At 44.6% G+C, this 16,966-nt stretch overlaps 1 protein-coding gene across 4 annotated transcripts; it reads left to right on the top strand.

The window, feature by feature from the left end:
• The first annotated feature begins 1,497 nt into the window (after nt 1-1,497).
• On the top strand, nt 1,498-15,159 carry xylt2 (xylosyltransferase II). 4 transcript variants are annotated; one of them, XM_027285002.1, is made up of 11 exons: nt 1,498-1,714; nt 5,624-6,176; nt 7,486-7,661; nt 9,409-9,611; nt 10,015-10,095; nt 10,265-10,481; nt 10,886-11,062; nt 11,145-11,401; nt 11,500-11,695; nt 11,803-12,136; nt 12,233-15,159. In XM_027285002.1, the coding sequence occupies exons 1-11, from the start codon at nt 1,580-1,582 to the stop codon at nt 12,553-12,555; spliced, it is 2,652 nt and encodes an 883-aa protein (XP_027140803.1). In that variant the 5' UTR covers nt 1,498-1,579; the 3' UTR covers nt 12,556-15,159. The 4 variants fall into 4 exon arrangements, with proteins under 4 accessions (XP_027140803.1, XP_027140805.1, XP_027140804.1 ...); XM_027285004.1 differs by having other exon boundaries at nt 5,624-6,158; XM_027285003.1 differs by having other exon boundaries at nt 1,498-1,711.
• The last annotated feature ends 1,807 nt before the right edge of the window (nt 15,160-16,966 follow it).

Raw genomic sequence — 16,966 nt, forward strand, 5'->3', positions numbered from 1 at the left:
TACCTAAAGAATATACATTGCCTAATAAAGTATCAGATCATTGCTTGCAGGGTCCTGACTCCCAGTTTGCCAACCTGGTTGGTCTTTTTCAGTGATATTGGACTGTATATATAAAGTGCTTTTCTAGTCTTCTGACCACTCAAGGTTTTATCATGTGACTCAGATTCAAAAACATAAAGGAAACAATTAACTATTTAACTCTTTAGAGGCTCGTAGAGACCATAGACTTATATGTGACACAAAATATTACTGTCTAAGTGATTTAGTTAAAGACAAGAGCAAGAGTGACACGTTTTAAACTTAAATGTTAACAGACCTTGCATTACTCATAATGAGTCAATAAACATGAGGTTCAGATTTGTATTAACTTCATGCAAGTTTAACATGTTCCATTTATCTGACTCCAGATGTGAAAGAAAGAAAGAACTGGTTTTTAGATTTGTTCATGCCTGATTGGTTTAGATTTGGTTACATTGTCATTAAAAAAATGTGACTATGACAACAAAATTGTTACAGAACATTTGTATTTAACTTTTATTGTTTTTCATTTTTAAATGTAACGTCGTCAAATCTGTCTCTCTTTAAAATCAGAATCAGAAAAACTTTATTAATCCCTGCAGGGAAATTGTGTTTGTTACAGCAGCTCCCAAACGGTAAGTCAGATACTAAGTAATAGCAAGAAAAAACAAAAACATTTGAACATAAGATAACATAACATCCCAAGAAAAAACTTTACCACTATACACCTATAAGATGTACAATTTAACACTATATACACAGTTAAACAACAGTTAAATAAAACCCAAAACAGTAAGATAAAAGCAGTATACTATACGATATATACATCTAAAACCTTATAAAAGAATTTAGTGTTTGAGAGACTGTACAGAGAATAGACACTGATTGTTTAAAGTGCAGCATGCATTAAGGGGAATTTGCATATTAGCTAAATATTTAGTTTCACCCGAAAAAATTTAGATTCAACATTTAGATTTAGATTCAACATCTAGATTCAACATTTAGATTTAACATTTAGATTTAACATTTAGATTTAGATTTAACATCTAGATTTAACATTTAGATTTAGCATTTAGATTTTACATTTAAAATTTAGGTGTAACATTTAACATTTGGATTTAAATAATTAAAATATCTCTAAGTTCACAAATATTGTTCTAAATGTGCCCAAAGAAAAGTGACTCTCAAAAATTCAAACCAGTTTTTTAAACATTGTTTGAAGCTAAATGTGACAAAATGTTGGTGATATTTTTAGCAGGAGCCGCTTTACAAACGGCATGCATGAGAAAATTGCACAAGCTACTGGACTTCACTTGGAGGGTCTGATATTTTGGGGGAAAAAAGAAACCAAATTATATATTTAATTTCTTTGGGGAGACAAACTTTGCAACAACCTGATGATGAGGGATTGGCGGGCGACACCGCGTGCGCGCGCACTTTAGAATGCTCCCTTCCCTCCTCGCGCTGCTCCCTCCTCCCTCCTCCCTCCTCGCGCTCCTCTCTCCTCCCTCCTCGCGCTGCTCCCTCCCTCCTCCCTCCTCCGTGAAGCGGAGTCGAAAAGATGGTGGCCAGCGCTCGGGTGCAGAAGCTGCTCCGCCGATACAAACTAGCGATCGCCGCCGCGTTGACTATCCTCCTGATCCAGGGGCTGGTGGTATGGAGCCTGAGGAGTCTGGAGGAAGGCGAGGAAGAGGTGGTGAGCTCACGTCCTTCTCCCCGCTCCTCCGAGCTCGTTTGTCGGTTACGGTCTCCGCGGTGATGTCGGTTAGATTTAAACGGTTAGCCGTTAGCTCGTCGGTTAGCTCGCCGTGTGTTATGATACAGTGACGTTAGCTGCTGAGCTAAGAGGATAGCACTGCTCCGAAACACTTGGACCGGACCAGCCTCGTCCTGTCCGGTCCATGTCTTTAAATATGAACATATTCACACTCATAACTCTTCTTTAAAATCATATATCGATGAACTTAGTCAGCGCTGTCACTGTGTTTCTAAGAAAACATGACAAACATGTATTACTCATGTCAGAGTCAGAGGATGTCTGTGAAGTGATGCAACTTTTCCCCATGTTATGATTCATTAATTATGAGCTGACAGTCTGTCCTTTTAACAGTCAATATATCTGTTTAGACTTTGTTTATACTGTTGCTCATTTCTATCAATCAGAGACCTTTTATATATATATGTGTGTGTGTGTGTGACCTTCACACCAAAACAACCAGAGTTGCCTCCTCTGTAAGCAGCTTATCTAACATTAACCACCGTGGGAAGTTTATCTGGCACACCTGGAGCGAGCTACCTGGAGGCAGGCAGGCAGTAAAGGTGAAGACAGGGCGAGCTGTTAACAGATGTGACCCGTGGAGAGGATTGATGGAGGAGTCGCAGGAATGCAAGCTGAAACCTGAGTTTGGGGAACCGTGTTGTGATATGACAAGCACAGACGGCGGTGTGTGATGTATTATATCCCTGCCGACGCGAGATAGACTGCAGGATCGGCGCCTGGAGGATGATAAACACTGAGGAGATTTAGTCCAGATGAAGTCATTCATTTCCTCGAAACGCACACTAACCGTTGTGACAAAAAGGGGGACATGACGTTTGTCATATTGCAGAAGTGCTGCTCACTGTGACGTCTATCACCTGTTTGCTTTTTAAGCCTCCAGCCCTTCTGCTTCTTTATCAGATGCATTCAGGCTTAAACATGCTCCAGCCAGGATACAGAGGAATGTCTGCAGAGGTTTGTGGTTTTTCTGTCGCTCTCCATGCCGATCTAAGGTGAGCAGGAGGAGTGCACCCCATTCAGAATCTCAGCACAACCCACACGCGGTAATCAGATTTAATCGCAGGTACGTTTGGGAGCAGATCTCGTGAACACTGCTGCTCACCGCGCTCGTCAGCCCGACGTGCTGACTATGTTGGCAGACGTTTACGCAAATGTCAGCGGCATGTTTGCAAGAGACTTCAGATTTTCAGACTCAAGAATGCAGCCGTCGCTTTCCTCTGTGCTCTGCGGTCTCTGTTCACATTCACATCTGCTCTAATCAGTGGCCTGCTGTGTGAACGACAGCCCCGTGCATTGTATTTAAGTGAAGGGAGAGTATTGAGAAGAAGAAGAAGAAGAAGAAGAAGAAGAAGAAGAAGTCATCCTTGTGTCACCCTCTGCTTCTCACGCTCTCCCACAGAGCGGCCTGCTTGCCGCCGTTCCCTGCTTCAGCAGATGGCGACGCTGATATGGTTTCACTCAACTTTAATTGGAAAGTAAAGACGCCGCCTGGCTCGCCTTTTGAAATCAACACATTTTTGACATGACGGTCTTAATTAAAAGCTGTGAAAACGAGTGATAAGGAAAATTGAAACGTTAGCTCCCCGCTGCACGCTCGTCTTCTGTGTGAGAACTGTTACTCCTGCAGACCAAATGTAAGCAGCGTCTCTATCAACGGTGGCTGATGAACAGCATCCATCTTCATACTGCTGTTTGTATTAATTTGACAGCTACAAGCCATCATAGAAAGAGGAAACTTCATAATAAACTCCTCAAATATGAAGCGCTTTAATGCCTCGGGAACAAAAACTGAGACCAAAACCAGAGTTGTCTTATCTTTATTGCTGTCCACACTGTGTTTACATCCACATAAATGTGACACAAGTCAGAAAATTCCATTAAATGCACTCCATGACCACAGATTTGTTCCCAATACTTCTTTAGATTCACTATTTTCAGATAAAGTTGGACTTATTCTGGATATAAGGACACCACTGTGCTGCTCTCACATGTGTCTGAAGTTGAAGTCCATATACTACATGGATGTAATGCCACCATGCCGTGGCGCTGCATCGATGGCAGCCAGTTACAGTAGCTCTGAACACAAACCTCCGCCTGCTTTGTGTTCAAACATCGACTTTTAACTGTGTCAGTTAGTGATTTGCCTTTTTGTGTGTTATACATCAGGTGAGCCATACAAGCAAAAAGCTGCAGCTGTCTTATTTACCCTCGAGAACAGCTGTCGTGCTAAAATACTCTGTGGAAAGACCTCCTGAAAGCGAGGAGGAGGAGACGCAGGGTTGCAGAGCTGGATCTAAGATGGCACAAACCGTTGTGCATTGCCGTCTGTTATCACAGGGAATGTAAGATCTCTCCACAATAAGATGGAGGAGCTATCTGTGTTAACCAGGCTGCAGATGGAGTACGGAGAGTGTAGCATCACGGAGACGTGGCTGAATGAACTCCCTCTGGACGGCTTTCAAGTTGTGAGACAGTGAAGCAGGGAGAGCACAGGCCGGAGTCAGAACCGCCTTTCATACCAGCTGAGCCACCAGGGCGCCCTGATTTATAGTGTTTAGTATTTTTGTATATTGTGAGCCGCTGTAACAAGTGGAACAATGTAGCTATGTGAACCGGGTGTCTTTTCAAGGAAAGCTGGGTGGATCAAAGTTGATCTTTAGGACATCAGGTGTCTGCTGATGATAGCCAGGCTCTTACTGTAATGGCTTTCAGACTGCAGTTGGCATTCATTAGCTGACTGTGCTGTGTTGGTTGGCAGCTGGTTTATTGGCACCGTATTATCTGGCTCCCCGTCCCACCGAGCAGTCCCTCTTCTGTTCCCACCGTCTCCGAGTTGTCGGCGTGCCAGCGGCGCCGAGTCGAGCAAACCCGCATTCTGTCTTATCGTCTGACAGAGGCGGAAAAGCTCCCGGCCCACTCGCTGTTCCTCTGCCTCGTCTCCGGGTGCACATTTTGAAGGGCTTTTTGTGTGATTCAATAATCTGCTATACTGTTTCGCAAGAAGATTTAAGTCCTATTCGGAGGTGTGAAGACTGGTTCTCTCTCTGAACACTGCAACTGCAGGTTTACAGTACGTTTATGTCCGAAAACACTGACGCTAAACTGAAATGTGCAAAGCCAAATATTCCTGCTCTGGGACATTTTCTAACTTCAAAGCAGACGCTCTGTAAGAGGATCATGTCTTGACATTTTAGGGAGTCTCTGCAGATGATTTAAAGATGCAAATGTCACACACAAATCATCGAGTCACGATGAAATGCTTTGATTTATTAATCAAAATATGGTAATATAAAGCCGTGCTAATCCAAAGCGAAGAGCATGTGTGCGTAATATGCCTGTCTTTGTGTGTTTAACAGAACAAAATGTACCCTGACCCTTCAAATATATTAAATAACGTGTCCACACACGGAGTAGCTGTCTGATGAGGTTTAGTCTTGATGTCTGACGCTTTACGTGTGTGAACACGCGTGTTTATATACAGTATACGTTTTTCTGCCTGAGGGTGCAGACAAGAGGTTTGCCGAGGTCTCTGCGTGAATCACTGGATTTATTTCGTGTCTTTGAGTCTGTTTTTTGCAGATTAGCTCCATGAAAAAAGAGGCAGAGCCTCAGCTAAAAATAACCCAAATCAGAAAAAAAAGCAAATAAACACATCTTTCCCTGTGGGCCTCTTTCAGCCGTTGTCTTCATTTACCTTATGTCATTCTTGGATTGTGAATCAACGCCTCCTCTCTCTAGCTTTTGTCCAAGATGTTCTTATGGAATGACTGGCAACAGATCGAGATTTAATATGTATTTATATTCTCTCTCCCTCTCTCTCCTCAGAGAAAAATACGGTCTAAGCTGCCTGACCACAACAGCCAGGACCCCAAGAGAGACACAGCACTTTGGGAGAAACCAAAGTCGGGGAAGAACAGGGGCAGATGGAGCGGCAGGTCGGAGAGGACGGGCGGCACAGCAGCCAGCGCGCTGAGGAGAGGGTCCATCCGCAAAGGAGAAAAGCTAGGCGGCAAGCTGAAGTCTCCCAAAGAGCGAGGGATGACAGGAACCGGATTGGACGGCGTGGTCCTCCACGACCTGTCCAGCAGCCGTAACTTCAGCGAGACCCGAGGTGGCGTCGACGGGGCGGCCAAGTTGCCTCCTTCCGTCATACTCGGAGAGCCGGGCAGCGTGGACGGGGCGCACCAAGCCTCCAGCAGTGACTTTGTGCCCAAATGTGATATCATAGGCAAGGACGCGCTGTCCGCTCTCCACCGCGCCGGTTCGCAGCAGTGCCGACAGGAGATCGCCAACATCGTGTGTCAGCATCAGGCCGGGCAGCTCATGCCGGACGCACTTCCTCAGTTCTGCCCACAGCTCGGTGAGGAGCCTAAAACACGTGCGTGTTTATTGATCTGAGTTTTTACTCACTCACCTAAAACTTTTTTCTTATTAGTACATTTTCTTTGTGGTCAGGTTTTCTCCTCTAAAGGTAGCTGGATAATTTCAGCATGTGTCTTTATGTTTTCACTGGGTTGGCATTGAATATAATCATACCGTCTCCTCATACAAACATATCATGGCAGATTGTTTATTTGGAGATATTGCAGTTTACAGTTCTACCTCGCAGCCTCAACGCTGTTTTGGTCTGTGACTTTAATTCTCCATCACTCCATCAGCAGTGTTTCAGAAGCCAGACTTTGTTAACTTGCTCAGATTTGGTAATTTTTTCTGATTTATGTGCTTTTAATTATGTAAATATATTAATAACTATATTAATTATATAAAAAAGCAGGGATTAAACTTCAGGAGGGGATAAAAGATGAGATGGAAGAAGTCAAGACGCGGTCAAGCTTTATGCAGAAACAATAAAAGCCGTGAGAGAGATAGCTAAGGTCAGAACCCCCCCGGGCTGGTCTCCGCCACGTTACACCTGTGATGCTGTTTTGATCTGTTCTTCACATGACTGTGCTTCTACATATGTAAATATGTTATGTAGTTAAATAGTTTCTCTTTTAGCTGTTTTATTTCTGTTCAGCAGTTTGCACAGGGTGTTTTTTATTTTGAAAACTGCCATTTTTGTGTCCTACCTTTTGGCCAGCTCGAGCTGCTCTGTGCTGACTGACGTTGGCTGCTCACGGCGTCCGTCAAAAATAGAACGGCCACGTTTTGTTGGCAGAACTCAGCTGAGAGAGTTGCTTCTGATACAGACCGTGGCGTTTCTGGTGTGGTTTGAAACATTGACTAGAACAGCCGCTCCTTGCAGACTGATGATGAGCTACTGTGCAACTGACCGCCAAGTGATGCCTTCTGAAAGCTAATTCCACACACTGAAAGCATCATGATGAATGAATTAGTGATATTTTCTTTACTAGAATCTACCTCAGAGGGAGGATTGGTTCTAGTAAAATATTCTTAAGACATGTAAATGTGTTGTATATCTCCTTTTTGCACACCAAGTTAAGGGTTAGATGTAGAAAACTGTAGTACAGTGTAGAGAGCGCACTGGGACAAAACACCCCACCCACGCCTCTGGTTTGTGTGTTCCAGTAAGCAGAGTTGGCAGCGTTCATGTGTGGGAAGCTTTGTTGGAAGGGAAACGAACAATAAGAAACGAAACCTGCTTTTAATCCTGTGCACGTCTTAACATGAACCCGTTCTAAAATCACATCCATTGAGTCAGTGTTTTATGTTTCTCTCCTCTTCAGGTGTATCGAATCAGGTGCAGGCCGTCGGCGAGCTGGACAACAGCCTGTCCGGAGTGCAGAACCCCGTCAGGGTGGCCTTCGTTCTGATGGTGCACGGCCGAGCTGAACGGCAGCTAAAGCGCCTCATTAAAGCCATATATCACCGTGACCACTACTACTACATCCACGTGGACCAGGTAAAGCCCCTAAAAGGAGACAATCATACATTCATCGTCTCTTTTCTTGCACACAGACGAGCATAATCCAAATCAGAAGAAACCACATCTGGAAAAGGTTCTAGTTTGCAGTGTTGTTTATTTACGCTCAGGCTGAATGTGTTTAGCCTCGCCAAGCTCACAAATGCTTTCACAGGTTAGATCTTCTGCGTTATGAAGGTTAAATTCATCCCGTGAGTCTCAGTGTGTTAAAGGGGATTAGCCTGGATAGAGTAAAGTGTGGTTATTCTTAGGGGCTGGATTAAGTGGAGGCAAAGTCTGCTCTTGTGTACAGCTGGAAGGTAAAAGATAAATGTATGGCTGAGTGGTGACACTGAGCTCTCAGGTGGGTTGAATGCGGGCAGCAGAGAAACAGGTGCATGCTGCCCGTACACCTGTGTAGCCGGAAAGGTTGTCGAGTCCCGGGGAGCTGCTCTGTTCTGCTGCCAACAGACGACAGAGAGGCTCACCGGAGGCAGTGATGAATAAGAAGCCGGTGGGACGGTCAGAGCGCAGACACAGTTTTTGCCAACCTCACCTCATCTCTCTGTGAGGTAGAAACCTGTTTGAGAGACGAGGCTGTGAAACAGGTCAGCTTGTACTGGAGTCGAGTCTAGCAGCTCGTTTGCACTCCAACAACAAAACTCAAAGACAGAGTTTTTCTCTCCGTGTACAAACGAGGGCTGTGAGTCATTCTGTTTCTCTGTGGCCGTCTCTGTTATGAACACACCCAGCATACCCAACACATTCCTGCAACGTCTGGCTCAATTGAAGGCTTCTGAAAAGATTTCATTTCCCTCAACTCACATCAACAGAGCTCTAAATGTCCACTCTTTATGGGCGCACAGTGGCACACTGTTTGTGTTTCACCAAACACACTTGGACCTCATGTCCCTCAGCAGTTAGTTTCCAACTGTCTTTTTCTCTTGAACATCATCGCCACAGAACCTTTTGTTTCTTTATTTGGAAAAAATATGCGTGTTAATTTGTTGGTAATGAATCTAATTTATCTCCAATGGAAATAAAAAAGATATTTGAACCTACAGATTTTGGCTTTCTGCTATCTCCAGCGCGTTCTTTGTGCACCGAGGACGGCAGAGCGAATCACAACCGTTCTAGTTGATGTTTCAAGCATGTCAAGCACATCTCGGCTCAGCTCCACTGAGAATACGTGGCTGTTCTATTTTTGATTGATGCCACGAGCAGCCGGAAGTCAGACACAAAAACGCCGTAGAGAATCTGGTCGATTTTCTAAATAACACCCTGTGCAAACTTCTGATTGTAAGAACAACTTCTCGTGTGGAGAACAGTTGAAAACAGCATTGTGGCCATGACGTGACGTAGATGCCTGATGGGGTTCTGACGTCAGTTATATCTCTCACCCCCCTTTAAGAGTTTCTGCATAAAGCCTGACAGCTTCTTGTCTCCTCGACTTCTTCCATCTCATCTTTTATCCCCTCCTGAAGTTTAATCCCTGCTTTTTTACGGCGTATCCTTTAAGCTCAGTTCATCTCAGTCCTGCGTCTCTGGCGCTTTTTTCCCACTTTGAGAATCAGCAACAAGATAAAAATGTTTTAATTTCTATCATCGTGGTGGCCTACAACACAAAAACACCATGTGGCTGTTGTTCTTTCAGCACGAGCCAGCTCTGTGTGGTTGTCTTGGCAGATGTGTGGTATCTGACCTTTTTTTTTTTTCTTTCTTTTTTCTGTTTGTTGAAATTCTCCAGCGGTCCAGCTACTTGCATCGGGAGGTGCTGCAGATAGCCCAGCAGTACCCAAACATACGAGCCACGCCCTGGAGGATGGTCACCATCTGGGGCGGCGCCAGCTTGTTGAAGGCCTACCTACACAGCATGCAGGACCTGCTCTCCATGCAGGACTGGAAGTGGGATTTTTTCATCAACCTCAGTGCTACAGATTTCCCCACCAGGTTGGTCCAGCAGAGTGATATTATATAACTGTTTGCTGCACTTATGCTGTATTTCCAGTGAAAATGCTCGTGTTGTGCATCAGTCTTGACTACTTTGTTGGCTTAATCTTTAAATACTGAACAGAGATTTGTTTCTCTTGCTGACCTACTCTGACTTTTACTGCATTTAGCATTTGCCTAATGAAAAGAGTAGTCTGCTAACAGCATTAAATGGATTGTTTTGGTCACTGAATCACAGAGTTGGCACAAAATAGTCTTTCTCAGCTTTTGGGCTTCCCCTATAAGCTCGACAGAGAAGCCTTTGTCCAACAAAGTAGCTGATTTCAGACAGCAAGAATGTGCTTTCTCTCTTCACCTTCCTTTTCTTCCCTTTTCAATTCTCACCTGAACAACTCTCCTGCAGGACCAATGATGAACTGGTGGCGTTCCTGTCGCAGCAAAGAGACAAGAACTTCCTCAAGTCCCACGGGAGAGAAAACGCCCGGTGAGTATGCGAGCTGTGACACACATTTGGTCGGTGTTTTGTAATCCAAAGTTTTAAAGTGTTTTTATTTCTCTCCCAGTAAATTAAAAGGCTTGTTCGTTTGTAGTCCTTTTATCATTTGCTGTGATGGATCTCCTCCGTCACTTTAAACCGCGCTCTTGTGTTGAAGGTTCATTAAGAAGCAGGGCCTCGACCGGCTCTTCCACGAGTGCGACAACCACATGTGGCGCCTCGGCGAACGCAGCATCCCAGAAGGCCTGGAAGTCTCGGGCGGCTCCGATTGGTTCGCGCTCACCCGCCGCTTCGTGGAGTACGTCATCAACTCCCAGAATGACCTGGTGTTGGGGCTGAAGCAGTTCTATTCCTACGCTCTGCTCCCCGCTGAGGTAAGGACGCCTTAGGTGGTCTGTTTATCTCCCGTAGTTGAGACAGGCGGTTTGATATACAGGCCTGTCTCGTCATGTGTGTCCTCCCCTGCCAAGTCAGGAGAGCCGAGCAGCGGAGATAATGTAATACTTTAAGCTCTCAGGGAGCAGAGGTGCCAGACGAGAATGTAGGGTTCACTCGAGTTTATCTGGCTGTGTGGTTTAATGTCTCGGAGGAGGTGCAGTAGTTTGTTCCTGTTGTTTGGCGCTATAGAGGCGTGACCCGTCGCAATTTAGAGTCGGCGGTTAAAGCTGTTTATACATGACGGTTTACAGTAACTTCGCTCTTACACAACTCTGTTGTGTCGCACAGCACGGCATAAATGATGTATTCAGTCTTGACCTTTTTCATTTTTTCCCCCCAGTCCTTCTTCCACACCGTGCTCGGGAACAGTCACATGTGCGACACTCTGGTGGACAACAACCTGCGTGTCACCAACTGGAATCGTAAGCTGGGCTGTAAATGCCAGTACAAGCACATTGTGGACTGGTGTGGCTGCTCTCCCAACGATTTCAAACCACAAGACCTCATTCGGATCCAGGTGAGTGCTCCAGATGTTATTTAGTTACTCCCAGTTTGGTTCAAACACTAATTTCTGTTGTTGTTGCCTTTCTAATCCACAGCAACTGACCCGTCCGACGTTCTTTGCTCGCAAGTTTGAGTCAACGGTGAACCAGGAGGCCATCGACATCCTGGACACTCACCTGTATGGCCAGTACGCTCCAGGCACCGTTGCCATCAAGGCATACTGGGAGAGCCTGTTTGAGCAGCTGGATGGCATGAGCTCACTCAGCGACGTCGCTCTCACTGCTTACACTTCTTTCTTCCGCCTGGGCCTCAAGAATCTGGCGACTGTTCAGAGCAACGCAGAGGCCTGCAGGTCCGTGGACACATGTTTTGGAGATATCTCATATATCCCTCAAGATATATAGATGTGTTACTGTGCTAAAGAGATGATTTTTGTTATTTTCACTGCAGGTTTGAACCAGTGGGCTACCCTCTTTCTGTGCACTTGTACTTTTATGACGACCGTTTCCAAGGTTACCTGGTGCGTCAGGAAGTCCAGGCTGTGGATTCAAAGGTCAGGGAGACACTGGAGATGTGGGCAGTGCCCCAAGCCACGCTGGTGGTGGAGTCAAACGTTAAGGAGTTTGAAAGGCTCAAGAATCTGGAAGTAAGTCGTTCCTTGTCCTCTCTTCAAAGAAGAAGAAACGTTTGCTGTATTGTGTCACATAAACCGTCGTCGTTTCAGGACTGTAATCCTGTCCTTCTCCCCGGCAGATTGGCACAGAGTGGGATCCCAAAGAAAGGATCTTCCGTAACTTCGGCGGGGTGATCGGCCCTTTGAACGAACCCCTCGCAGTCCAGAAGTGGGCCCGTGGTCCCAACCTCACAGCCACTATTGTGTGGATCGACCCAGCTCTGGTGGTGGCAGCATCTTATGACATTACTGTGGATGTGGATGCAGAGTACACCCAGTACAAACCCCCACTGCAGCGCCCCCTGCGACCTGGTACCTGGACGGTACGGGTGTTAAAACAGTGGGAGCGCGTGGCGGAGGTTCGCTTCCTCGTCATGCCGCTAACCTTTAAAGATAAGAAGCCGCTACGCCAAGGTGAGACATTTAAAGATTTTAAGTTCAATATGTGATAACTCATCTGGAAAGTTAAAAGCTAATTTCCACTTTTCTTTGTCTGAATGTCCACTTCAGAGGAGGACAGCTGGCTCCATGCAGGCCCTCCGGGTAACCTGTACCTGGAGCAGAGCTTCCAGCAGCTCAGCTCTGTGCTGAAGCTGCCTCCCCAGGAGCCCGCCATGCAGGAGGCCCAGCGTAAAGCCCAGCTGGTGGGTCAGCCTCTTGAAGCATGGGTGGACAGCAGCATAGGGACCTTCTGGGTTACAGGCGACATGTGCGCCACTCAGACTTCCTCTTGCCCAGCCATGGGACCTTGCTCCAAGACATCCTGGAGCTCTCTGTCCCCGGACCCCAAATCTGAACTGGGCCCAGTCAAAAGTGATGGGCGGATCAGGTAGCCCCCGGAGAGGAGAGACTGTAGGCTCGAACACACATGCAGGAAGACAGAGGAAGAGCTGGACCTGCACTGGAGAGCTCCAAGAGAACCTGTGTAAAGCGGATATTGTCTCAGAGCTCGAGGGCACATAAACAAGACATCTTCCTGCACTGAGGAGTCGAGATATTCTCAGTCAAGTGGTAACAAAGACTTAAAATAAGAGAGACTGCTGGAAATTTGCACTTAGAAGTTTGCAAGCGCTGAGACTTGTCATTGTTTTCTTAACGGTACCAGAGATGCCAGATTTATTGTGTTATTTAGCTGGCACACAGACAGGTCTTCAGTCCGGGTCTGTCTTGGTTGGAGTTTGCGCATGTTTGAACTCTGTTTGAGCACATAGCTTTCAGTTTCTCGCTGCTTTGAACGAATCAGGAAGCAGTCGTCAGAAGTCAACAACCGGCTCCTCGCTGTGTTCTGTCTTCATTTCAAGGGAGAGCGTAACCTCTGAATCATATTGTTGTGCTTATTTTAAAGCATTATTATGTAAGCATACGGAGCAGACAGATGAAGTGCACTTTACTGTAAGAGTATGATGTTACACAGAGGTCACTTGGTTACAGTGTGAGGAGTTAAAAAGTCATAGATAAGGTCACATAACTCTTAACTCAGATACCTGCACTGTCACTCCCCTGCACAGACACATCACTAAATACTTGGACTTTTAAGCTTAGTCGTATTTCATTTCTTTTTTAAATTCTTTTTACTGCGTCATAACGTTTCTGAACATGTGCTTATTTTTTAAATTTTTTTTAGAAAGTATTAGTTTTGTCCTTTTTAATTTCCTGAACTAGCTGTAAAGTGTTAAAATGTCTTTGATGTCCATTGTTGCAACAAAAAAAAAGCCACTTGTTTTTCTGGTTAGAGGAAGTGCCTGGAGAGCTGCAGCATCAAGACTGTAGATGGTGAGATTACATTCAGAATTATAGACGACAATCTTAACTTGAAACATCGAGCTACAGTCGTGCGAGCATTCAACAAACCTACCCAACTTTCCAAGATAAAATCCTCCAAATGTTTGGCTCCAAAATACTTTGAACTAAAACCAGCTTGGCTTTTTGTTCACGTGGTGATGAGAACTGGGATAAAACAGGTGAAATGTGTCTGTTTAATTTGCTTTCTTGCCAAGAAGTAAATTAGAAAGTTACGCCATCATGTTTGTGTGGTAAACATGAAGCAGCCGGCTGGCTAGTTTAGCTTAGCACAATGCCTAGAAACAAAAGGGGTTAACCTGTTACAAAGATCGACTTTAAATCACTTTTGAATAACGTGTACAAACCTGGACGCATAAAATATCCAAAAAGTTGTTTTCCAGATAGTTATGTGGATTATTTCTCGGTCAGGACTAGTAACTGCCGGAAGTTTCAGCTGGTTGCCTGGCAACTGCCGCCTTTTCTTTGTGGGACTGGTTGCCCAGGCGACCAGCTGAAACCTGACACCTCTGCTGCTGATTGGCAGCTTCAGCTTTGCTGGTTGGTGGATTTTGTTATTTATGAACAGAGCTCGGCTAGCCGCCAACGAGTGACCGATGTGTCGTAGTTACAAGAGCTGTTTAAAAACAGGAAGATCTGCCCGGTGTCCACAAAGCTTCTGTGCGTTTTTTTACGTTAGCATTACGTTAGCATTACGTAATATAAACTGTCTCGTTCGACAGCTACGCGTTCTCTGTCGTAACCATGACAACAAAGGGCCGCAGGTTAACAGGGTCAAACCCTAACACCTACCTTTGTGCTAAGTTAACCGGCTAGTATCGCTGTTCTCGTTGGCAAGACGGCAAAGAAACATATTTCCCGAGATGGCTGACCTTTTTAAAAAATTGTTTGGATGCATTATGTCATACCTCCTTACCTGTGTATCTGTTAATATTCAGTATTGTGGTCACATTTCATGAAGTCCACTAAGCAAGACCACTGTATGTTTGTGTTTAATGTTAGCATGATCCAGAGAATCTAAGCTGCCTTTTTACAGTCTAAGAGATGAATTGTTTACTACGGGATAAAACCTTCCACAGATGTGCAATGAATGCCTTTTCAGAGGATAGTGAACCCCCCCCCCTGTTTGTGTCTTAGTTTTCTTTTTTAAAAATCTAATTTCACATGACCTTTTTATGTTCTTAAATAACAGTCGGACACCATATGAGTTTTCAAGTGGCCTTGTTTACCTTGCACAGCACAGTTGCTTCAGTGAAGCTCCCGATTTTATTGATACAAGAGAGCAGAATAATCGGTGTAAACAGATGTTATTTTTCTATACAAGTTTGAGAGGAAGTGTGTATGTTGATGTCCGTTCATTTCCGGTGCCCTGTTAAACTATTAAAGAACTGCTGTCTTATTATGTTGGTGTTTGACAGTCCCATCTGTTCAGTGTCATTTGAAGCAGATCTGTTTTTGTTTTATTGTTTTTTTTTTTTTGAGGGGGTTGTTGGAGATCATGGTCTCCGTCCATGCCGTGCAGCAGTCCGGTTGGTGAGTCATCCGGAGCCCCTGTGGCTCTTTTTCAGCCTGTCACTGTAAAAGCTCATAGGATAGGCATCGTGACTGATGACTCAATAAAATAGAAGTTAAATGAAGTGTTTGTCATGCTGTTTCTTCTAACAATCTGTTATATAACCCAGGTGTCTTACATTAAACCCACTTTCTTGTCTTGTATGGTGTTTTTGATAAAGGTGAAAGAGGCGCTCTCCACGGTGCTGAACTCTTCATCCTTGTCACTTCCTTGTAAAAATCCCCAACATGGTTTTACCTCATAAATACTGTAAACCACACCTCCATGTTTAACGGTCACATCAATATTTAGTCCGGTTTGTGTGTGCTGTAACCGCAGGACTCAAGGTCTGTTGTTGAGGACATAAACCTGAGGTAGGAGGGGCGGAGGTGATGAACAACAGACAAACAGCACAAAGCTTGAACAAGAGGAAGTTTTGACATTTGGTTTATCTGCAGAAGCTTCATCTGCTTTTTCACCACAAACAGGATGGATGACACGTGTGAAAGTCCGAGGCAGGAGGACAGTGCGTACGGGTCATCTGCGATGGACACGGACACCGAGGACGGACAGACACCCACAGCCTTCCCTTATAACGAAGACATCACACATAAGGTGATTACTACTTACTTCTGCACGGTGATTTTATCTCACAGCCTTAGAAGTTAAAACTTAAAGTTGTTCTTCATGGTTAGGAAGGAACATTTTACCTTTGTCTTCTTCAAAGAAATGTTTATTATCAAGTTTAGTGTAAACAGTATTTGGTGTATATCATAATTTGAATTAACATATTTGATTTGAAATTTGACATTGGATACATTACTTTTTTAAAGTAATTCAATAGTTAAATTACTTCATGTAAATCATCATAACATTACTAATTGCTCTCTCTAAAAAGTACTTGTGTAATTTCACTCTTTACAGTTAAACATGGTAGAGCAAAGATCATTTCTACACACAGCCTAAAGTTAGTCAATAGGTGTTAGAAGGCTAAAAGAATGTCACATGTCCCAGCATCAGTAGTCTTACTACACTGTACTCATCTTACTACACTGTACTCATGATGAATCAAATGTTTTATTTTACTGGAACAGGGACTGCCCCTGTCCAGTCACATGTCATGTAAACTTCTATAAATAAAGGAACAAGGAACTGCTCTGCGCCTCTCTGCTATCTGTAGCTTAGATGTTGCAGTGGCAGGGTGCCCTTTGTACAAAGTAAAGCTCTCGTGTCTGACTCTCATTTGTTCTGGTCTCTCACAGGTGTCGAGTAAGTTGGTAAACTCCTCACAATAGGTTAGGCGTATAGCAGACATTAGTTAAAGCTGTATGTACTTCAGCTTCATAAAAAGACAATTCAAAGGTGTCACATTGTTGACGTTTCAGTCCATGTGTATGGCACTTACCTGTCAATCAAAGCGGCCATGCTCGTAATTCTGCATAACTTGAAGCCTTAATATAATCTGAACAGGTGAGTTACATATAAATTCACCCTCAGTACAGTTGTCATGAACGGGGAAATTAGCTATAGAGACCAAAACTGTTTTTTGTACCAGGCTGTAAACATGTTTATTTCTGCTGTGAAGTTGGACATTTTTAACATGGGGACTTATGGAGACTGACTCACTTCTGTAGCCAGCCTCAAGTGGCTGTTTGAGGAACTGCAGTCTTTGGTATCAGCCATGGAGGTTGCAGCTGAGTTTCCACTCCATCATCTTGAACCCATACATCTCTGAGATACCCCAAGTTGCCATGGAGACATCCTCAGCACCTCTAGGACCTTTGCTCCACCTCCATCCTCCCTCCACTCCTATATTCAGTTCTCGTGTGCTTCCTCCTCTCTCTCTCTCTCTCTCAGCTGCTCTTTCCCTCCAGCAGAGAACATTTACATGT

Source organism: Larimichthys crocea, chromosome XII, assembly GCF_000972845.2.
Source record: "Larimichthys crocea isolate SSNF chromosome XII, L_crocea_2.0, whole genome shotgun sequence".
Classification (NCBI taxonomy): domain Eukaryota; kingdom Metazoa; phylum Chordata; class Actinopteri; family Sciaenidae; genus Larimichthys; species Larimichthys crocea.

Excerpts from the sequence above, each read along its gene's own strand:
- xylt2 (XM_027285002.1), top strand. The coding sequence starts at position 1,580 with ATGGTGGCCAGCGCTCGGGTGCAGAAGCTGCTCCGCCGATACAAACTA. Across the intron at positions 6,177-7,485 it reads CGGTGAGGAGCCTAAAACAC|GTGTATCGAATCAGGTGCAG; the intron begins GTGCGTGTTTAT and ends TCTCCTCTTCAG. Across the intron at positions 11,696-11,802 it reads AAAGGCTCAAGAATCTGGAA|ATTGGCACAGAGTGGGATCC; the intron begins GTAAGTCGTTCC and ends TCTCCCCGGCAG.